General features: G+C 42.1%; 1 protein-coding gene across 5 annotated transcripts in view; it reads right to left on the bottom strand.

Annotated features, from left to right (window-relative positions):
• Ankrd10 (ankyrin repeat domain 10) overlaps positions 1-23,634 on the bottom strand; it is a 29,378-nt gene extending 5,744 nt beyond the window's left edge. The window contains exons 1-4 of one of the 5 annotated variants that reach the window (XM_048800623.1): positions 23,615-23,634; positions 20,880-21,032; positions 17,048-17,139; positions 6,606-6,841 (exon numbers count right to left, since the gene is read on the bottom strand). In XM_048800623.1, the coding sequence (XP_048656580.1) occupies positions 6,606-6,841; positions 17,048-17,139; positions 20,880-21,020 (469 nt within the window). In that variant the 5' untranslated portion in view covers positions 21,021-21,032; positions 23,615-23,634. The other 4 variants (XM_048800622.1, XM_048800621.1, XM_015484071.2 and 1 more) reach the window with 4 other exon arrangements.
• Between the last annotated feature and the right edge of the window lie 22 nt (positions 23,635-23,656).

Here is a 23,656-nt window from a genome sequence, read left to right as displayed (position 1 = left end):
AACACATCTGGTTAGTTTGCATTTCTGGTTCCTGAATAAATATCCAGAATTATTTCTGGATCAAAGAATGCACAACACAAATAACAACTCTTACTGTGTAATATTTATCTCAAACTTTTGAAAATAGAGAACTAAACTCTGTAGCTTTAATCAGTTCTAATTTTAGAAACCTCAATCACTGTCAAGGTGTCAATCGCGGATTACTCCCCAAAGATGCTAATGTACAGAATGGGAAACATGATTCCTAACTACAAAGAGTAAGTTGTATATTTAGGAAATAAAGTAAAAGTCTGCACAAGACAAACACAGGTGATCTGAAACCCAAGGCACTAAAGCATCTTTTACTCCCTAAGAGTTCCTAAATCCTCCACACCCAAAATCAGCAAAGGCAATCCTCAACCTCACTAAAAACCAGTACTCACTTTTCCAAAATCAATAGTAAACAGGTTAGCGTAACAAAAATAAAAATAACTAAAACTGGGGGAGGTAGCAGCACTGATGCCCTGTGTGCAGGGGACGCTCTGCTCACTTCAGGGGGCTCTTGGGGTAGCTGTTACCTCCAGCTCATTTCCTTGACTCCATGGCACTGCTCAGCCAGACCAGCGTGCTCCCTCAACAGACGCACCCCCAGGACACACCCAGCAAGGCTGAGCGTCTTCGCACTTGGCGCCTGGTTCTGTCTGAGGTTCAGATGTCAAACGTTTCTTGTATAAAACGACAAATAGAGGTCATTTTTGCAATTTCATACTTCTGAAGAGCAGGATTTTTAAGAAAAACACCTTACAGATAAAAGAATGTGAAGATCCCCCCTGCTCCCACCCTAATAAGGGCGCCCATCCTTTCATTTGCTAAGCTCAGAGCCCAGGACAGTACCCAGGTCTAGGAACAAAGCCCACTCACTAGCCAGAAACACAGAGAGAAAGAAAGAAAAAAACTTCAGAAAAACTAGAGTATAATAAAACTTGAAGAGCCACAACTGCCTCAGGCAGGAGGGCCGCCTCTGTAGCAGTGAGACTGAGGGCAGCTGGGTTGCCAGGGGCGCGGAGTCTGGTGCCAGGGAAGGCTTAGGGATTCATTCACAGACAGTTGGGACCAAGCAAAACCTACCCTGGAGCAGGATTCACTGCTCACTGGGCGGGTGCCTCCTGCTAATGCAGATGCTTCCTCATTTATAAGGTAGAAAGGAAAGGAATCCACACCGCAGCAAGCAGTCTTTCCCCCAGTCTGCAGTGTTGCTCCTATTGCCTGGTCCAGGAACTTGGGTGACCCGACTCTGCACCAACGCCTTCTTCCTCTCTGTATCCCTAGAACCTACAGACAGGTGCTCAATGGCTGGCTGTAATTTTAAGTGGCACACTACCAGCCATGGAATTAAACTGGCCTCTCCAGACCTTCAGAACCTTGGGCTTGAACTCCTGCATTTAACACCAGGCACCTGTGGCAGCTCCTCCCACAGCTCCTCCACCTGCTGAGGGGCCATTTTAAATATGGCACCCTGCACTGCAGAGGGTGGCCTGTGCAGACATCTCAGAGGAACCAACACTGGCCTTGGTGACCAAGCTGCATTCTATACTTGTAGTTTTGGGAAGGAAGCATTTTTATTTCCCATCTTCCTACTGACTTGCAGTTCAAGGAAAATGGCTGAATATTTCCTAAACATATGTGCCATGATCCTTACCTTCCTACTGGTAAGAAGAGCAGGCATCTGCTGAGAAGTCTCATGGTGGACACTGGAGATGCAGGACAGACAACTCCCTGCATTTGTCTCAACCTCCCAGCCTCCCATGCAGATACAGCCCTGGTTCTTGACCTGGGGGGCCAGAGCCTCAGACAACTCAGTGGCCAGCAAAACTACAAGTTCTATTACCAAAAGTTAAAAACATGGGGAAGGTGTCACCCAGTTTTGAGAGCCTTGAGAGGGGGCTGCACTAGGAAAGTAATGTGCTGGACACCAAGGATGGCCACTGCAGAGCCTTGCTGAGTGATACCCAGCGCAGGACAATGATGTCTGACTGCTAGGCACACCTGCAAGCAGACCAGGGTGTGCAACTACCATGGCAGGAAAACCGCTACATAGTTGCACCAATGAGCTGCCCATGCTCTAGTTAGCTCCTGGGCACTGCTCCCAAGACCTGCCCACACTGGTTCTGTTCCTCAAGATCAGAGAAGCACATGCCCTCTCACCTGAGCAGAAACCTCCAAGGACTCATGTGTAAATCTGAGGGAGATCGGATCACATCAGGTTCATGATCAACTTTCAAGTGCTCAGGGGGTGACTTAGAACCTGAGAAGTGGCCAACTGCTTCAGGCCCTACACACTGTGGCCTTCCCATGGCAGAGTGCACGTGAGTGGGAATGCTGATCACAGGGAGGATGCAACCTCCCATGGAAGGAACAAGTGGAAAACACTCCTTCATGGTTCCCACCAGCCACCCGTCGTTAGAACTGACTGACTTCGATTATCTACTTTTTTCCTAAGAAAGATCTTAGTTAAACCAGTACTCAATTGACCTTTAGTGGAACTTGGTCTCCTGCCATGGCCTGAATCCCAGCAGGCAGATGGTGAGAATGATGTGAGGCGGGAGGGTGACACTGACGGGGAAGTGCACCCAGGAGACAGAGGCAGTAGTGCTGTCAGACTGAGGAAGGAAAATCAGTGTCCCAAACTGTAGAACAACCAGAGCGCATAGGTAGCAATGGGAACCAGACGCTGTGTGGTCTCAATGTAGCATAGCCTGCTCACAGCATCTTAACACAATGAGGGGTGTTCTGCTGCTCTAAATTTTTAAAAACAAATATGAACAGTTTTTCAGTATAGGTTTTAGGAGACCAGAGACATAAGAAGTTAAAGCATCTTATGTGGCTGAATTAGGGGAGCTAAATTAAAATTTTATTTTTGGGGTTTTCTTTGAATCTCATCTTTAAGACATGAGCAAACACCTAGTATTTACCAAATTAGCTAGTCACATTGCCCTTAAAACTTGAACTCTTCAAGTCTGCTCAACAAAAGCAATTACAAACAGAAAAATAGGCCAGTCTTAGCAGTGCACACATTCTAACGCCAACTACATGGGAGTTTGAGGCCAGCCTAGGAACCTTACAACTTTTTCTCCATATGAAATAAAAATGGCTGGGGATGTAGCTCAGGAGCAGAGGTTTGTCTGGCATGAGGCCCTGGTTTCATCCCCAGGGGCCACCAGAAGAATCAAACAAACCCAAAACACAAAACCCTCAAACTCAGAAAAATGGAGATACTTGGTGTTAAATTCATCCTGGAAAAAAAACTATGCTGGGAAATTTCACTGCTGATTTACAGTGACAGCATTGTAGATATATTTATATTACACACCTACATATCACAAATGAGAATCTGAGGCCAATAGCTATTTGGTTAGAATGACTGTGAAGTCAGTTCAACTTCTGAGATCTGCTGTCACCATAGGCTACTCCTCAGGGCTGTGGTGGTACCAATCATGGCACAAGAAGTTCCTGTGTCCATCTGGACCACCAGCAGAAACAAACAATAATCGACAGGATCGAGTGTCCACCTGTGGAAAAAACTGCATTCTTTCCTAACTAGGGGCACTGGCAGGTTCAGGATGGTCTTCAAGGACTACACATGCCAACACTGTACTGAGATACTCCTGAAGATGAACTAGGAACACCAACAAACCCAAACTTACTATTAAAAGCAGGTGCAGTCATGAAATCTTGAAGTTCACCTATCATTCCTTTCTGACCAAAGGACAGAAAGAAAGAGGAAACACCACCCCACGCACACACTATCACTATCCCAAAAGAACAGGATTCCATCCTGGGGAAGAGGCCCCCTCCAACACTTCTCAAGACCAGCTTCTCATCAACTTTAGCTTTACTGCACCCTCCAGGGTTTATACACCCATGTCTATCCAGTAACACCTCTGTTCTGAGCAAATTGCATTTTGATATGACTTGAATGGCTTTAAGTTATTTTAAAGTATGAACTTTCCTAGTATAAGTTGTTTCCAACGGTTTATTTATTATTTATTTTTAATTTTTTTTAATATATATTTTTTTAATTTTTGGCAGACACAACATCTTTGTATGTGGTGCTGAGGATCGAACCCGGGGCCGCATGCATGCCAGGCGAGCGCGCTACAGCTTGAGCCACATCCCCAGCCCTCCATTTATATTCAATTCAAAAAGTCCTAGTCATTTTTATCCATTTAAGATACTTTGTATCACGTTATTTCCAGGAGAAAACTGCTGCGATGGGCAGTACTTCCCAGTGGTTTACTGAAAGCAGAACTACTACCTTCTGTACGGCCAGACTCATGATCCCAAACTTAAAGAATGCATTTAGAGACCAAGCCAACTGGAATTATTGCTTATTTGAATAAACTTCAAACTAAAAACATCATTCTATGTGATGGCTGAGTTGTAGGAAGACAGAAGAACTGTTTACTTAATAAGGTCAAAGCTATGATCTATTTAGTCAAGGTATTCCAGGCACCTATAGATATGTTTTTAAACAAAAGGAAAAAAAACCTTAAACCCTTTTAATTATTTTTATATGTGAAGTTACTCAAAAGGATTTTATATGCATGTTACATGAGGAAATGAAATATTTACTGACATGAGAATAGGGATTTATCAAAACCAGTAATTTAGATAGAGAGCAAAACTTGTGCTCATACACACTTAAACGGCAAATCAAAACGAAATGTTAGAAATTATGAATATGAAGTAGTGCTGTTATTTTGAATTACAAACCAAAAACACAACAAAGAATGTAAATAATTATATATTCAACTGCATGCATAGTGGGAAAAACTGTTTTAATGATCAAGAATCAGCTCCAGGACCCCACATTTCACACAGTATGTGACAGTAGGAAAAAGGAAACAAATGGCAGGGCAGGCTGGAAAAGCCCATCTGTGCTAGCAATGTGCAAATGCGGGGCATGTCCAAGGACTTGAATTGCAGAAAGGACCAGACCACGAAGGAGCTGTGAGGTCACAGTCACTCCAGCCATGGCGAGAGAATGGACATCAGGAAGTAGCTCACAGAAAAGCGCATGGAGGCTCAAAGATGTTATCGAGACACTCTGAAACTGCACCCATCACGGAACATGCTCCATGAAGTACAGTGCACCTTTCAGGTGTGCATGACCGTCATCTTGAAAACACATGCATCTCCAGCCACATGCTCTTCTGCACAAGCACCCTCAGACTGAGGACCATGCAGTGTGGGGCGTGCAAACTGGACCTCTACCACTGGACAAAATCAGTCTGACTCTACTCGATTGGCTGCAGTAAAATTCACGAAACCTAAGGGATCCTTGGAAACACCTTTTAGGACACTTGATAATGACGTACTGGCCAACTCAGCTGACACTAAAAACTTTTTCTTTTATTTTTTAGTTGTAGATGGACACAATACCTTTGTTTACTCATTTTTTTATGTGGTGCTGAGGGCCTCACATATGCTAGGCAAATGCTCTACCACTCAGCCACAACCCCATCCCTACATTAAAAACTTTTGGAATAGTTTTTAAACTCCCTAAATGTGGTGTTTTAGAATCTGATTAGAATGTTAAGGGACATCTTTTTAAAATCACTGAACAGATTTTAGACTTGTCAGCGATGAGGGAGAAATAAAGTATAAAGAACATTTAAACTAACACACATACAATTGATGCACAAGGGCATAATAAGGTCCACATTTTTACCATTTCACAACATTGGAAAAAAGTACTCTTAAAGCACTCATTACGTTAACTGAGGCACAGCGATAGAAGAGGACGGCTTGCCCCAAGCCACGTGCACAGAAGATCAAGATCTCCTACTTCCCAGGTGCCTGACAGCACTGGGTGTTTGGCATTTTTAAGACCAAAGAGCAGGATGCTGAGATCATCCTCAGCAAGTCCCACCTGAGCCTGTAACTTCAGTGGTCACTCACTCCACACTTGCTTCTCTGTCATGTTCTCTGCGTGTTCCTGCCATCAGTCAAAGACATTTCATACGTAAGCACAGTCAGTCTCTCCTCTATTGAAGGGAAGACTTTTCAAGTTAAAGAGTGATCAGTGACTGCTATGCAAACTCCAAATCCATCTTTAAAAAACAGGGAAGAATGAAGTAACTTACCTCAGACCTGACACCAAAACTAATACAGGAACTCACACACCACACAGGGCATGAGAACCAGTCGAAGTCACATCCCCCAAGCCAGTGGTGACAGATGTTTGACATATCATCTACAATTATTATAAGTTCAGAAACATTTTCCAAGAAGTGAAAAAACAAATCAGGTATGGTGGCATTTTTTTTTTTTTTTTTTTAAAGTGGTTGTATTCTGAACAGATAGAACAGATGACCAAATTCTTCCTAATTCCTGGCAGGGTGCTCAGAAGCTGCAGGCACACACTCACAGGTGAGGTGACATGTCCCTCCCACACCTGCCCTTGTCATGAGATACATCTTCACAGTGGTGGTCACCGTCCTGCACAAGAACTCTCCAGGCACGGCTCACCCTGCAGGAAGGTGCCTCTCCAAGGTATGCTCTGCCATGCAAGATACTCGCCCGGGAAGGAAAGTCCTGCTTTTCCCCAGCCCACATGGTCTCACCTCCAGTTCTGGCTTTCTTCACTCCCAAGGATTCCGAATCTTCTAAGCATCTCTTTCGATTTGTTCCCACACTAACACGATTGGGAAATCCGTTTTCATGGCCCCCACTCAAGGCACCATTATGACAGAAACGGTTCAGGTGACAATTCTGGAGGTTCAAGAGAAACTGGGTGCACTCTTGGAAACCCTGGGTTTGTGCAATGTCTGCTGCTGTCAGGCCACTGGCATTTCTCAAGCTGCACAACACAAAAACACTGAATTACACCCATTAGCATTTGAACCTGGTCTCTGCTCCTGCTGAACTGACTATCTATCTGAAGGTGATATGAAAAAGCCAACAAATTTACAGCAAATCTTCATTAAAGTAGTTAACTATCCTAACTCCATAACTAACTTCTCTTATACACATTTGATTTCTAAGCAATATTCGGGAGATAATAATTTTTAAAAAATTAATGCTAAACTTTTAAAAAAGTCATCTTCCTAATTACTTCTCAAGATTCTTTGTTAGTCTGAAGAATCTAAATTTATGCTAACTTCAGACTCAACCTGAAACTGAATTCTACACATTATCTGCACTTAATTTTTAATAACCCATCCTTTAGCTTCTGTAAAATCATAACAAACAAACATGTACTAAAATTGTCCATGGCATTCACACCAACTGGCTTCCTAAGAACAGTCCCAGTTCAGCAACAAGCTGGATTTTATGCTGGCATGCAACACTGTAAGTGGAAGTTTAGAAGGATGCCCTGATGTTAAAATAACTGCCATCAGACTCAACATCCCAAAAAAGTTTTGGTTTTGGGTGGTCTTAAGAAAACTTGCAGGAGTTCTACATGTCAGCATTTCTACAGCATCTGAGTAGATGTTTCCTATGAAAAGACTCTGCATAGTGTCCTAGGAACTCATCCTGAGACTACTCTTGCCATTCCAAAGAACCAATGTTTCACCTGACTGATGACACTAAAGTAAAGGTCTCTCATGTCTTCTGCAGTCACTATGTTAGAGGAGGAAGACCTGGCACAATTTAAGTGGAGACTCTCAGTAACACACAAGAGAAACGGCTGAGTGTGTAAATGTTTGGACACCAAATTTAAACAGAGGGCACAAAAGCAACTCCATGTTAAAATTCCCCTGGAAGACAAAGAGTACACAGGGCTCTGTGAAATCCTCCACAAAGAAGGCACCATTTCCCTGGCTGTGCTGCATATATACATAAGAGACCAGGCAACGCCAGCAAGCGCCTCAGCCTACACCACTGAACGGCCAGTCCAGGACCCTGAGGCTGCTGGTTAGGGAGACCAGGAAGGTAACAAAAGAAAAAATCTGAAAAAGACAACTACAACCTAAGAGACAAATATTCTTCTTTTCAAGGTCAATCACAGCCTTGTATTCCTATTTCCAGCCACACAACCAAAGCTCCATCCTCAGAAGTAAAAGTCTATGTTTCTGGATAGTCACTGAACATGTCTACCTTTAAAATCATGATATATAAAAAATAATGCAATATGTATTTGGAAGGAAGGCCAAGCCCAATTTAATGAGATATAAAGAGACAAAAGACTTAAGAATTCCAGAAATGAACAAAATTCTCTTAAAAAACAAAGGTAACAGTGTTCGGTACTATTGGGAACTTTTAACATTTTTATTTGATCTAGGACCTTGTGGCTGTGAATCCTGATAAATATCCATCCCAACATTTGAACTTTGATACATGAATAAAAAGGAAAAACCAAATTTGGGCAGAGTGAGTTACATTAACCACACAGGCCCAAACCAGTGTCCTCTTGTTGCTGAAGCCTCCTGCAGCATCATGAGCACTGCCACGCACAGGTGGTACTTTTCACCCACTGCAGGCTTCATTCTCAGGACACCAGAGAAGATGGTATAGACAGGTCTACTCTGTTGAGAAATACAAACTGCTATGTGAAGACTTTCAAACTCTGAGAAATCTGATGATAAAGGCAGAACATGAGGTTTACAAATTAACAGTTCCTGTAGATAAACAATAGTCTCACTCTCCAGAATCCCAATCCCAGAGTATAGAAACAAAAAGCTGCCATTCCCACAGGAAAAATAAAACCACCAACAGCACAGCCAATGGTAAAGAGCACTTCTTGATGGATCAGAATGGGAAAGAACAAACAACCACTTTTAAATGACACAATCATAAAGGCCAATTTGGTGGAGAAAATTAAGACACACAGGGTACAGCAATATGGAGACCATCAAGTGCTAGGAGCGCTTCAGCCAGGGTGCCACATGCACCAGGCAACACCAGCTCACCACTCTCCTGAGGCCAGAGCCAACAACCTCCAGGTGGCTCTCAGCAGTGTCTTCCAGACTTTAAAGGAAGATCTCAAAAGGAGGATCACAACCAACTCACACTGTGCATGCCACGTGGGGGCCACACCAGCAAGCACAACCACCAGTCATCCAAGGTTCTGATGGCTTCCCACACAATTTAGGGTTCTGAAGACAACATGGAAGGGAGATTGAAAAAAAATTTCCAGAGAAGTGTACTATACAGACAGCATCTGTGACAGAGGACAGGACACAGTAACAGAGGAGACTGATTTACCCACTGTTTAGGTGGCACTGCCCATGTGGCATTATCAGGAATGGGAACATTAGTTTTCTCCCTCTGTTCCCAGTGACTGCAGAAGACCTGAGCTACACAGTGACTTGTGTTACCAGGGACTGACTGTATAACAAACAGCCTAACTTGACAGTGTCCGCGTTCTTCTTGAGCAGGACGTGTAGCGCCTGATATTGGCCAGGCACCCCCTTCCTCTCCTACTCACCTTCACCCACTGCCTGCAAGCTCCTTATGCAGCCACCTCACTCCTCTCTGTCCACATCAGAAACCTCTCCTTGCTGGCTCTCCACACTCAGGCGGCACATGACAGACATGCTCACTAGGGAACATCTGATCCAGGGGTGGCACTTCTTCTTAAAGGGCTGGACAGTAAATATTTTAGGAACTGCAGGCCATGCCCTCTCAGAAACCACTCACACAGACAACAAGAAAGGCTATGTTCTATAAGCCTTTGTGGGCATTCAAATCTGAATTTCATATGATCTCGTTACAAAATATTATTATTCTCTTGATTTTTGTTCAACCAACCTAAAAAAGCAAGAAACATTCCTAGTTTACAGGCCATATAAAAAACAGCCAGCCAGCCAGCCACACCTGCTGAATAATCTCCCAATTTATGACCCTGGTAACTATCCCTCTACTCTCAATAATGGGTTTCTTGGAAAATGACACATTCCACACACTATTCAATTCAAAGATCACTTTCTAAAAAGTTGCCACATCTGTCACAAAACCTTAAATACCGAGAAAAAGACCTCAAGTTAAACCAACTGCTCCCAGTCCCACTGACACTCCGTGCACAGTCTAGATCCTTGAAGAGAATTCAGGCAAATGCCGATGGCAAGCATCGAGAGACACTTTTAGGCCTGAGTTCCTCATCTATATCACCATGTAGGCTTCCAAGTCAGCATTAGAATAAATAATTAAAGTGTATAATTCTCAAAACATTTTAAAAATGGTTTGCAGTGCTGGGGACTGAACCCAAGGTGCAAAGAATGCTAGGCAAGTTCTCTACCACTGAGCCATACCCACAGCCCTCAAATCACTTTATTTAAAAACAAAAGCTTGGGTCTTTTCATTTTCACATATGCTTCAGTGAAGCAATATTTCAATTGTGGTATTTTAATAGTGATTCTGGTTAAAATGTATCAAATTCAGAAACCCTCATACTCTATATTTACAGTTCCAATATTACGTAGGTTATTAAATCTAAGGTACTTGTTTTAATTTGCTAAAGTTCATAAGAGGTAGACACAGAAACTAAATCACTGACTTACAAGTTTGTTACTTCCACTTGGGATCTAGTACTTATCAACACTCTACCCTTCACCCTATGGTCCACCAACATTCACTGACTCCATATACCAAGTGTGGAATCAGTAAGAACAAAGTTAATCTGGACTGCAGCATTACACACATTCTTCTCACAGGAAACTTAAACTACCTGGAGGAAAATGTTAAAAACACTCAAAAACTGTGTGTGTGTGTGTATTTTTTTCTAACAGAGATTGAGTCTAAGGGCACTTTACTGCTGAGTCATACATCACCAGTCCTTTCTGAGACAGTGTCTTGCTAAGTTGTTGAGGCTGGCTTTTATAACTTGCAATCCCCCTGCCTCAGTCTCCCGAGCTACTAGGATTACAGGTATGGCCACTGCACCTGGCTTCAAAAACAATATTCTGATGAAGACTAAGCTAGAGACAAAATCACACATGTGGTATTTTTTAGATTGACACTTAGGGTGTATAATTTCACACCCTTTGAGGCACCGGGGTATGCAGGCTGTGCCTGAGATCCCGTTAATCTTTGTCCATGTTTGACAACCAGTGAGTGTTCTGGAAGGTCATTCTAAAGCCCTCGTCCACTCTCTGCTCCTAACGTCCACTGGAGAAATCTTTGAAAGTGGGCAGATATTTTTAAAAACAACAATCATTTGGTTTTCAAATTAGTTGTAGTTTTGTTGAAGTTTAAACACTGATTTTGTTTATTAAAAGGAGGTTTAGCAGGAGCAGATTCTTTTGTTGGTGTTCTACCATAATGGGTGTTCCTCCCCGTCATTTCCAGCTCCTGTACCATTCACCAAGACTACCAGAGCAGTCTCTGGGCAGACACCCATCCTCTCCAACACTTCCTGCTACCCTTTCAGCATTGGAATACCAGCACAGCACGTGGAAGAATGACCTCCACTTTAGTTAAGTGTCCTGAAAACCAACTGGCAAAATGAATCAAACTGCCACTAGCTTTACTGAAGTTAAAACACAAGTGCTTCTACTTTCTGGAAAAATATTTGAATGGAGCATTAAAATTTATTATACCTAAGAATTCCTCTCAAACGACTTTAGACTCCAGCTCCACTGAGGCCAGCCAGCTTGCTTTCGATTTTCCACTTACAGTGCCACAACACCAGAAGAGAAGCCATTCTGATGAAAAGTTGATTTTGGGGGGTTAATTTTGAAAAATCAAATATCAGAAAATACTTGAAACACAATTTTTTAGAATCCAAGGTGCCACATAACCTCCAGGGTGTTTTCTTTTTGTTAATGCCATGTGACAATAAAAGATAACCACAATTTTTATATAAATAATATTTCTGTTAAATTTCTGATCTCAATTTAGCTATTGTTAGTTTACAAGTAAAAAGGTAGATATCATAAATTAGGGTAAGCAAAGCATGCAAATCTAAAGAGTCTATATCTGAATTCCTAGATTAGCATTAAAACCAATCACCGCAACAAATACCTCAACAGTACGCCTCGTGTGCAGAAAGGAAGCGATACTGAGCATTCAATGCCACAACCGTAAGGTTTTCGGAGAAGCACCTGTGGCAGTTTCAGCAGTTTCTATATGGAATGCTCCCCCTTTCTAGGATTACTTGAAAAAATCAAGTCAATTCGAATTACGTAGCTGTAAAACATTGACACGTGTAGTTTTTACAGATTCAGAATCTTCTGTGTGACTTAAAACGGGCAATGGTGCATACACAGGAAACTTAAATAATAAGGGATCACATTTGCAGGCAACATTTGATTAAAAATACATATACACACATGGGGTGCAGAAGCAATTGCTGAGCTAAGCCACCGGCCTGTCACCATCCTGACGCCGAGTGGCTGCTCCCAACACTACCTGTTAAGTTACCTCTTGTAATTTTTAGCATGAAGCCAATTTAAGTATGTCAATATTTTAACAAAAGTTTAAGAGTATGGACTAAAAAACCAACAACTCACGATTCTGGTTACTTTAAAATTTGGTATGCTGTATCACAAATACATTAGTAACTATTCCTAGATGGAAATAAGCAAATAAATGGAATCATTACAAAAAAAAAGATAAAACATTACTAAATGTCCATTTGTACAGATAAAACATAAGCAAACATCTAAAATTTCTTCAGTAAAAAACACATTGTGTATTTTTAACCCTTTGGTATCCAAACTTACATAATTAGGAAGACTTTCTTAAATATATTCTTTAGTTAACAACAGGAAGAAACTATTTTTTAAAAAAGTTTCTACCTGAATAAATTTGGTGCCAAGTTTTCATTTCAAGTTCAACATTACCGAGGACAGTTTTATGCTATAATTGAGCCACAATCTTGTCTACAGACATTAAAACACAAGCTCATCATTCAGGAGTGTGCTATATATGCAACATGCTCTCACTTTAACTCAGTAAGAAAGAAACATCAGGCTATCGCTGGCTCGACGCGAACGCACTACCTGTAAAAGCAATGGTTTAAAACAATCAAAATTCTAAACTAAACTGGTCAATAACTTGGGAACACTGTCAGACCACATCTGTTCCTGCCTGGCAGGGAACCTGTATTAGTACCTTCAGAAGGGACATCCCCACCCGCAGCACTGCAGAGAAGGGATGAGCAGGAGATAGCGAGTTAGACAGATAAGCTGTCGTGCAACCAGGAGGGGCAAGGCCTAGGACGTGAGGGCAACTAGAGCTCAGGCATCTGAAGACTGTCTCAGCCATAATTCTAACAAATGTCTTAATTAGACTATTATCCTGAAGGACAAACAAGCAGCAAATGAACTAAAAAACAGAGATTTAAAAAATGATGGCTAATAATGTGAAACTAAGTTCATTTCTACTAAGGACAAAAGATGCAAGTGAATTTCTGACACTAATATTAAGTGCCCTCATCAGACATATTTGTCCTGGTGAAAATTCTGCCTCTAGGCTGGGCTTCAAGGTAAGCAAATGAAGGTGGGTCATTAATGGCCACTGATTTTGAACCATAGTAAGCCAATTCCATTTTAATTAAGAATTTCTAAAAGTTTAGCAGCATTTCTTTTCCTATAGCATTAAAAAACCATCTGTTGGCATCTCATTTTAGGCTTCTGTTATTTCAGACAACTGTGCCTATTTTCTAAATTAGGCAAGAATGAATGCTCTACAGTGAATCACTCTACTTATTATCTCAGGTTAGAGCTTTCTCCAGTTACCTGGAGATCACAGTGAGGTGCCTCCCAAGTTCAAAGTAATTAGGTTGACAAAATGTAGCTCACTTGATCTAGATGCTACAGACTAAATGGCCTCGAAGGAAATTCTCTTCTAGGAAGGCTGTGAGCCTGCAGCTGGACACCAGCCTTCTCCACACAGTGTGGGATTAAAAGAGACCTGCAAATACGTCTGAGGCTCAAGTAGTTCTAGTGTCCTTCACGTCCAGCTAAACTCCCTTCACTCCATGTTAATATCTAGAAGCCATGTTAATATTTAGAAGACATGGAAACATTCTCCTTTCCCTCTCAAGAAAACAAAATAGTAGCCAAAATTCTGAAAGTGAACCTGCTATTTACAGCATTAGTGTAAGGCCTTCTTATCAGCAGAAAGCAAAGCTTTAAGTCTTTCTCCAAAAATCACACTGACTTAACCTGTCTTATCCCAAGGAAAAATTAGTTGGCAGCTGTGTTAGTACACGCCCTTCTTCTAATCAAAAAGACAAGTGTGAAGCTGAGGCAACACTGTTACAGTGAACCTCCCACTCCCCAGCAAGAAAGACTGAGGGTGATCACGATTTAACTCTCAGACCCAGATTTAGGCCTTTTACAGTATACAAACATGGAGTCTAGTGACAGAACTGAAACTTGACCCTGTGTGCTTCAATTTTTAGATGTAAATAACAGTAAATATTAATGACTATCGCTTAAGCCCCCAAAAGAAGCTCATATGGAAAAGATAACTTGGCACCAAAACTCAAGTTTTAAATTAAGAGAAGAAAACAAAAGTCTGTTAACATACTCACGTGTGGTGCTAGAAAATTTAACACGATGCACAGGAGCTGAAATGCCTTATCTTAGAGTTGCAACCTACATTAACAAGTCAGTTAACAAACCACTCCAGCCAGACACTTGGCACATTGCCCTCAGCAGCTACCCGTGACCCAAAGAGCATTTAGATTTCGGTCACTTCAGTGAAGCAGATACAGTAAAGTGGGGTAGAAACTGAACAAAATTATTCATTTAAAAATTCTGGTATGAGGAAGCTTTTAATCTATTCATGGAAAGAAAAATGTACACTATCTCCTAAATATTATGAAATGTAAAAGAAAGAATTAACAATCTACCCATTTTAAACTGGGAAAAAAGTTAATCCTTTGCCTCTGTTCTTTAATTAAAAAAAAAAAAAAAAAAAAAGGTATTATCTGCTAGGATTTCACTTGACCATCTGAGTGGTATCACAGAGAACAAATAAAGCGGACCTAAACGCCATTATTTAAGGATTTAACTGTTCTATGTTGCTATGACTAGACTAAATGGGGTGAACTATAAAAATGTGCAGAACAGAAAAAGAAGCAATTTTTAATTTGGCTCACTGGCAAAACTGACATTTTATTTAGATGTTAAAACTAAATAACCACATATACTTATAGCAATAAATAATGATTACTTATGTTCTATTTCTAGGCCAAAGACTAAGAATTTTAAGAATCACTTTTGGCTAGTAGCTCAGGCTAAATATTTCTTCTAAAAAAATCTGAAAGCCCAGTCCAGGGAAGTCACCACAGTGCAGGGTCTTGAGGGGGTGGCTCTTATACTGAGATGGGAAAGACTGGCACACGAGGCCATGCTCAGCCACACCTGGTAGAAAAGAGACACTTGAGGGTCCTGTAACCAAGGACAAAATTGTAAATAAAAGATGCTCATTTTTAAAAAGACACCTACTTAAAAAAAAGAAAGAAAGAAAAAAAAGGACATAATGATAGATACTGATTGGCTTGAAGGATTAAGCTGTCCATCCATTAAAATGAATAAAATTAACATTGTGTAATAAAATGCTTAGGACCGATTAGAGTATTGTTTGGAAAAAATAAGTCATTAATTAAAAAAAAAAAAAAAATCAACTCCTAATTATCCATTATTTCAATAAATAATAACTAAGCAACTTAATTATGTTATATGACTCTGTATTTCATAATCAAAGCTTCTGTTTTAAAAAAAATTTGAATTTTTGATCTAAGCACAACTATAAAACTTCGTCTATAACTTTAAAACAAGTCATTGAGAATCATCAATGTTTTAAAATTGTGTAATATACATTAACATTATCAATTACTTTTAGATCATCTTAAGTCACGACTACATATTAACTTATAAGGGTCCCCTGCAATGTAGCAGTTATTAAAGGCCATATTTACAACATTGATTTGCCACATGAAGTAAAGGATTCAAGCCAAACTAATGGCAAATCTTGCCAACGCTTAATGAAACAGAAGCTAAGTCACTGAGACTGCTGACAGCCTCCAGCATAGAAACATGCCTTAAGTGAATCTGTATGGCTTTGCTGCCCAGGGTTTCTGTTCAGAACCTACTAGAATACAGAGTCAAAACAATGGAAACCAAAGGGTTAAACTTTTGTGGGTTTACTTCTCCCGAAGTCTAAATATTCACATTTCCAATTAGAATAAAGTGGTTTCTATTTCTATGAATCATTCATAACACTTGAGGTAAAACAAAAAAGCTGGTATCAATTATCTGGTTATTACAACTCTATAGCTTACACTCAAGATTTAAGGGTGAAAAACTGGATCCATTGTTAATGCTGTGAACTGTAGAAGAAAAATTTTATAAAATAAATCTTTAAGAGAAAGTTAAGACAAACGAATTTAATACCTAAATAAATGTATAATGCCATGGCTAGCTAATGATTTGCAAACAAGATCACATTTCTAAATTAATATACTTAAAGACTATTCTGTCAGATGATAAATGAGCTAGCTGATATAAACGGGGCAACAACAAGGAATTCTACAACAATGCCACCGGTATCAAAGGCTCCCAGCAAGCAAGTCTGAAGTCTTTAATTACTTAAGTTCTACTTTACAAAGAGTCATAAGTTAAGTCACACTAGGCTAATGACTGAGACTGTCCACAGCCTTCAGCACAGATGGTCCTCACATCTGCTAAGAGGAGGAATTCAAAATGTAGAAAAGCCCATTGTCTTCAAAAGCCAAAGAGGCCTGCAAGGATATTCTAGCTCAATCCATGCACTGGCAAAGAAAAGCGAAGACCTGCCACAGAGACACATCTAGTTAGTGGCGAAGTCAACAATGTCAACTTTGAAATCCACTCACTTGACTGATCCTTCTGTCCCTAATACATTCTCTCATGACAAGAATTTGGAGCCATCATGGAACTAAGCTCCTACTGATAATCAGTGGTCAACTCAGACTACAATCTTGCTAACACTAACTGATCTAAAAAACAAAACTGTGTGACTAATTTTAAAAATAAAGATTTTAGGGCTTTTGCTTGCTCTACATGCTGTGGTTTGAATATAAACACCTTGACTACTTCTCTAGCTTGGGAGGATAATTGAAGGCACTTACTCAGTATGAGCTCCGTTCGCCACCAGGGCACTGATGCACTCGAGGCTCCCGGAGCGGGCTGCCTTGTGAATGGGAGTTTCCCCCTCACAGTCCTGAAACACACAACACCCATTCTCAGATCCAACAACATCTTCCACATTTTAAAGCAGAACAATTAGCAAAAGCCAGAGGTCTTCTCATCCATCTGTGACACAAACGAGCTAAGCATCGCATAATTTGAAGCATAATACAAAGGAACATCTAGGTGAAGAGAAGACAAAGACTAGAGAAGGGGTGGTGTTCTCCAAAGCATTTAGCTAAAGGTCAATATCCCAAAATCCTGGGGTCTCTTTAGCAGGGACAGCATGAATGCTCTCAATCGGGATTCACAAATGTTTTAATCCTGGCACCAATGTGTACACATAAACCCCCAATAATTATCCTATGACAAGTTGAAACAGCACATATTATTAGCTAACTTACAGTCCAGCCTACCCATGTTCCTCTACCTATCTACCCTGAATTTTTTCTTGATTTGGAACCATATTTAGAAAAGATGGTTTGAGGTCAAAGGCTCAGGCAAAGACAGAAGGAGACCACCCCAAGGGTCAACACAGCAGGCTCTGCAGTCTAAACAGACTTCTGTTTTAGCAAAGAAGACACAAAGGGGAACAGAGCAGAAGTAAGCAGACTCAGGGAAAACACCCTGGACTCTAACACAGTCAACCAGAAAGGATGGACTCTTTCATACCTGTCCATAGGCTATCAGGCAAGTAACAAGTAAACAGTAAATGTAATCAAGACCCAAGCAGTCATCACTTCTGTTAGAAAAATTTAGAATTTTTTTTTTTTTTTTTTTGTCCAGGGAATCCTGAGGGTGAAGCACCCAGAGTTCTTGGATAAACCCACTTCACTGTCACTGGAGCTACCACTGCCATACTTGCCTACAGCCTCACTGAGCGCGAGCCAGTGAGCAACTGGGCATGGTGTGCAGCATTGGGAAAAGCAGCTCCTCCATAAACCCAGTGGCCACCTGAGCTCCTTCTCAATGCACAATGACTCATGAGGAGGACAGTAAGGTGTAGGCCACCCAAGGAAAACAAACATGGCACATTATTTTGCAGAAAACGGAATACAAGAGACTCAAGGGGCAGAGTGGAGGGAAGAGTGTGTACATATATTTCAATCAGGGTCCAAAAGGCTGTGAACAGAATATAAAGAAATCTAACACCCCAAACAACAACAAAAAATTTCTATTTTTGAAAAAAGAAAACCAGCAAACCATGTGACTATTCAAAAAAGTGAACTCTTCCAAAGAGGAGGGGAAGGGAGAGAAGTGGTACATAATAAAGCAAATAAAAACTAGATAAAGGCCAGGCGCAGTGGCACATGCCTGTAATCCCAGCAGCTTAGGAGGCTGAAGTAGGAGGATGTGAATTCAAAGCCAGCCTCAGCAATGGCAAGGTGCTAAGCAACTCAGTGAGACCCTGTCTCAAGTACAAAATAGGGTTGGGGGATGTGGCTCAGTGGTCAACTGCCCCTGAGTTCAATCCCTGGTATCGCCCTCCCCCCAAAAAACCCCCTGGGTAAAAATACTGACAAGAAAACTACAAGCAAGATGAAAAACCTGAGTTTGCTACACTATTTCAAAAAGATGATAGAATATTACCAGACATTAAGGAAGACACTGAAAAGCAGAACTATCCAGCCCCTGGTTTGTTACACAAGAAGAGTCTTGGCGGGCACAGCAGACACTGCTTATGACATCTGCAGTCAAGAGAGAGGATACCAAGAGCAAAAGGCCACGTGAAGGGTGTCTGAGTCTCTAGTTCAGACCAATCACATCTCAAAAACACCTAAGTTTGCAATGTGAGTCTAGAACCATGGCAAACTGTGAGAAGAGGGAGATGTGCCAGGAATTCCAAGGGCAGCAGGGCACCTTGATTTTAACAAAGGGAACCTTTGACTTCTGATCTAGATATTAGAAATCAGAGCTGGCTTTCAAATACTGAGCAAAGCTAGTCAAGATGAGCACTAAAAATGGAGCACATGAAAGCTAGCTTCACTTCCTCTTGGGGAAGCCCAACACAGGCCTGCAGGCAGCACACCAGCTTTCTACCATTTCTCAGCTCACCTGACAGATGACCCAGGAAATCTGAATAAAGCATGAGGAAAACGAATGTCAAACTGTTGGCAGCTTACATACCAAAAGGTTAACAGAAGTGGTATGCCAGGTTCAAAAACTTAAAACACAAATGTCAGATAAAAACTATACAAGATAAGCCAGTGGTACACTGGGAGCTGCCAGAGGGCTACTGTGACCTTAGGACAGCAGAGTGCCCATTACAAGAGAGGCCAAGTCCAGCCCCCATGGATTAAGAGCAAGACCATGCCTGAGATTTAGACCACAGCTCTTTACCTTGAAAGATGAAAACCTGTGGCCCTCTAAGAGATTCTAGGGTGCCCAACAATGCCCGTGGGCACTCTGGGTGGATATGAGGACCTGGGGGCTTCTGATCAGGCAAGTATTTCAACAGTGGAAGCTGCTAGGAGAGAGGATCAGGTAGTCTTGTGCTGGGAAGCAGAGCACAGAAGAGGTGCTGCCCGGAGGCACCTGAATGATGTTGCAGGCGCAAGAGCGTACCCTCAGCCCACGCCCTTTATTAGTTCACTACAGGGAGCTGCTGTGGGACACTAGCTGAAAAGGGAGCTTCTAGATTCAAAAACCAATACTAGGCAAATTCCTTAGACCTCTCTAAGTGACTTGTCCCAGGCCATAGTGCCCTTTCTAACTGCAGAGAGGGAGTCCAGGGTGCAGGTTCTGAGGCAAATGGGCAGCTGTGCTGATGCCCAGCACGGGAGGGTACATGGGAGATAATTCACAAGCAGAAGAGTAGAGCAGCAGCAGCAGAAACACATAAAGGCACGTCTGAGTGCAGAGGAGAGGGAGGTAGTGTGGAAAGAATACAGGTGTGCCTGCCCAAGGCTAGCTCAATGATAAGAACAAGCCTACCACCCAGGACCTCTCCTCCATAGGGTCTTTCCTACAAGTCTCTCACAGAGAACAAATTGCCCAATTATACCCTGCACTCTTTTCCCACTTATCCATGTTTCCAGCCTAGCCGAAATACCTATCCTCAACTGCTACAGTTAAGGTGGGTAGCTGCGCCATCTTCAGGAAGGGAACTACAACCACTTTATAACTGCCGTGATCAAGGAAGGTATCTTAGGAAAGACAAAGAAAAGCAAGAGGGAGGAAATAAAAGGATTTTATTTATTTTATAATTAAAATAATAGGATTTTAATTATTTGGTGAAAATATGCTGAAAACACCAGTAAAAATGTGGGCGCATGCACACTTCAGTCTGTGCACATTTCTTAGGATTATTTTATTGGTGCACATTTAAACACAAAGGGCTGGAATCACTTATTCTTCCCACTCAGTAAATGACAGCAACTTTTCGAAAAGTCATCATCCCAAATGTGTGTCTGAAGCTGACCTAGGCCACTCCTTTTGCTAGCATGGGTGTGTTTTTAGTGACTGTGAAGTGAAGCGGAAGCAGCTGGAGCCAGGAAACCTGAGCTGGAGGCCAGAGCCATCAATTACCAGTTGTGACCTTGGGCAAATCAACCCTAATGGCAGTAGATGATCTGGTGAGTCATAATAGGCAAAAGCACTCTATGAACAGTATGCAAACTTCTGGAAAGGGTCTATTATCCATAATAACTGAAGGAACACTCCAGTCTACCCTCAGGTAAGCACTTCAAACGCATTAATTAAGGCCTCACTTTGAAACAATACCCTGGGAGTAATCATAACTGGGAAAGCAGAGTCAATCCCCTACATTCTTACCGGTTTGTTAATGTTGGCCCCTGCTTGGATCAGCCAGACTAGGCACTGAGGATGTCCTCCAAAAGCGGCGATGTGAGCTGGAGTCTGGGCATAGCGTGTAGTGGACACATTCAGGGTGGCTCCAGCTCTCACCAACTGCATTAAGCACTCCAACTTCGCACACAGCAGGGAGGGATATAAAAACAGGCAAACATGTCGGTATAACATAAAATACCACACAGATAATATAATTTCCACACTGGGGACAAATGGCATTTTTGCTACCCATTTTTTTTTTTTTTTGAGAGAACAAATTAATTCCTTCCTAACACCATGCAAATTTAAAAAGGTATTTAGAAGACATTTTCCTCATCCTTTAAAAAAAAGCTGATGGAAAGAATGCAAAATATTAAACATGCACAAATATTTTGATTTTCCTCCAATAGAAAAATCCAAAATCAGAAAAGATCAGCGTGCATTACTCCAAAACTTCTATTAAGACTTGTACATATACAATTTTGAATAATAAGTCATAGTGACTGTAAGTTACAAAAACATACGTAGCTATTTCCACAGGGAATGCGCAACTGTACTGCACACCCCCAGCCCCCTTGTGGATTTTTTTTTTTTCCTGAGACACTCTAAGTTGTCCAGGCTGGCCTTGAACTTGCAATCCTCCTGGCTCAGCTTCAGGATAGCTGGGATTTCAGGGGTGTGCAACCTTTATTTTCAGTCTTTAAAATCTGTGTATGCAAAGAAAAGTATGCAAAAAAGGCAACACAGCTGAGCTCTATACCCAATAGGCAGCTAACTTGAAGACCAGCAAGTTAAAACAAGGATTTGTAGCTAAGCCTGAATACTATGCTGGCCTCTGGCTAAAGAGTACATTACATTCAACAAATTTATCCAGAGTCCACCGGGCACCCAGCATTTTTTCAACGGAATCACATGTTCTCCCACACTGTGGAGAAACCTATTTTCTACTCACGGACCACAAAAAAAGCTATCCTGGATGCACCCATTCCCATGTTTAAAGAGGACCACCAGGACTCTGGTACTCCTTGTGATCACAATTACTTGGGAGGTGGAGGCAGGAAGACTGCAAGGCCAGTCTTAGTAACTTAGATCCAGTCTCCAAAAAAAAAATTAAGAAGATGGGATGGAGCTCAGTGCTAAAGCACCCCTGGATTCAATCCCCAGTACAATTATAGTAATGAGGACAGACCTCACAAGGAGAACAGATGTTCCATGACACCCAAGTTACACACCTGTGAGCTAAACTCTCAGAAATACAGACATTTAAAATGTGGTCTGTTTGAAATGAATGTAAAACTGGGAGTGAAGGCAGATTGAACACTGCCTTTATTACCAAGTGTAAAATGAAAAGTATCAACTAGCAATAAGATGAATAGGTGTCAAACCCAATAAAATGGAAGTGGTTAATCTTTAACATTAGTTGAGAGTTCACTGGACCTAAGCCTGTTAAAAACTGGGTTTGAAATTCTGGAAAGTTTTGCTAAATATGGTATCTTGTAAAAAGCAAGGTATAATTAGATATTTTTAATGTTTAGTACTCTGGGAACAAATAAGCCTCACACGGTAACTTGTGCGCCATGGGCATGATCTAAGGATATATGCCTGAAACTGTTAAAAAGAGTGCAACCACTGATAAAGGGTGGAGAAGCTTTGAGTCTAGGCCTAACTTCTGCCCTAGGAGCTGCTTCTCACAGGTGGGAACCCGGGCACCAGACTAGATTTTCCAAGATCCCTACCTTACCTAAAACCCATAAAGTATGGGCCTCTGGTACAACGATAGTCTCCAAAGCAAACATACCACTTCCTCTGTAGAGATAAAAGACCTTTTAAAAATAATTTCGGTCGTTTTTAAAAATTGTGGTAAAATACATATAGCATAAAATTTAATATTTTAAGGGATTAGGACTATTTTTCGTCCTCAAATATAACTGGGACCGCCTTGGGTTGGTAAATAAGTACTCCAAGTGACCATTTGCATGAAGCAAAAGTGTAAGCATTCCAGACTCCACAGACTGTCGTAGTCATGTGCCATCCCAGGGTGGGTAGGATGGAATCATCAGAAAAGTATTTAAAAAAGAAAAAGATGGTTCTTGCCTGCAAGACCTACTCCCTAAAACAGGCAGGAAAAACATCCAAAGTTTCCTAAAGCTTGGTATAAAAATATGCCCTAGCAAGAGCCCTCCGGAGAGAGGCCTGTTAACTGGGGAGTGCCCAACAAGGCTGGGTGGCTCTTCCCAGCTCCAGTCTGAGATCAGACGCCACCCCAGATGAAATGGGTGGCGCCAAGAACTGCTAGGTCTCAGGTCTCCTTCAGACGCCTGGCCTCAGCCCGGGCACGGGCCTCCCCCACATCTTCTAGCCCAGGCACCCGTGCCTCTCCTGCAGGGTGCCCCCCACCTCCACATGTGCTCCTTCACCTCTCAGCCCCGGCACCGCGGCCCCCCACCCCCGACCCTCCCCAGAGCCCGGGCACCGCCCCCCAGTCCGGACTCGCCTCCGAGGGCACTCGGAGACGCTCACGACTCAGGCTGAGACTCGTCTCTGAGGAACAGTACGACTGCACAGCGAGGGACTGAGCCGCTCCCTCTAAATTTTTAAGGGCCACTGTCTCTCCAGAGAGGCGACGCTCAGCAGACTCTCCGGACAGCCGCCGCCGACTGTCCCCAGCGACCGGCGTCCGGCCCTCCGGAACGCGCCGCACGGCTCCGCTAAGCACGCACGCGCGGCCTCCGCACAACCGCTGCGCTCCACGCTCGCTTTCC

The sequence above is a fragment of the Marmota marmota genome, unplaced genomic scaffold (genome assembly GCF_001458135.2).
Source record: "Marmota marmota marmota unplaced genomic scaffold, marMar, whole genome shotgun sequence".
NCBI lineage: Eukaryota > Metazoa > Chordata > Mammalia > Rodentia > Sciuridae > Marmota > Marmota marmota.
This window is presented reverse-complemented; position numbering and strand designations above follow the sequence as displayed.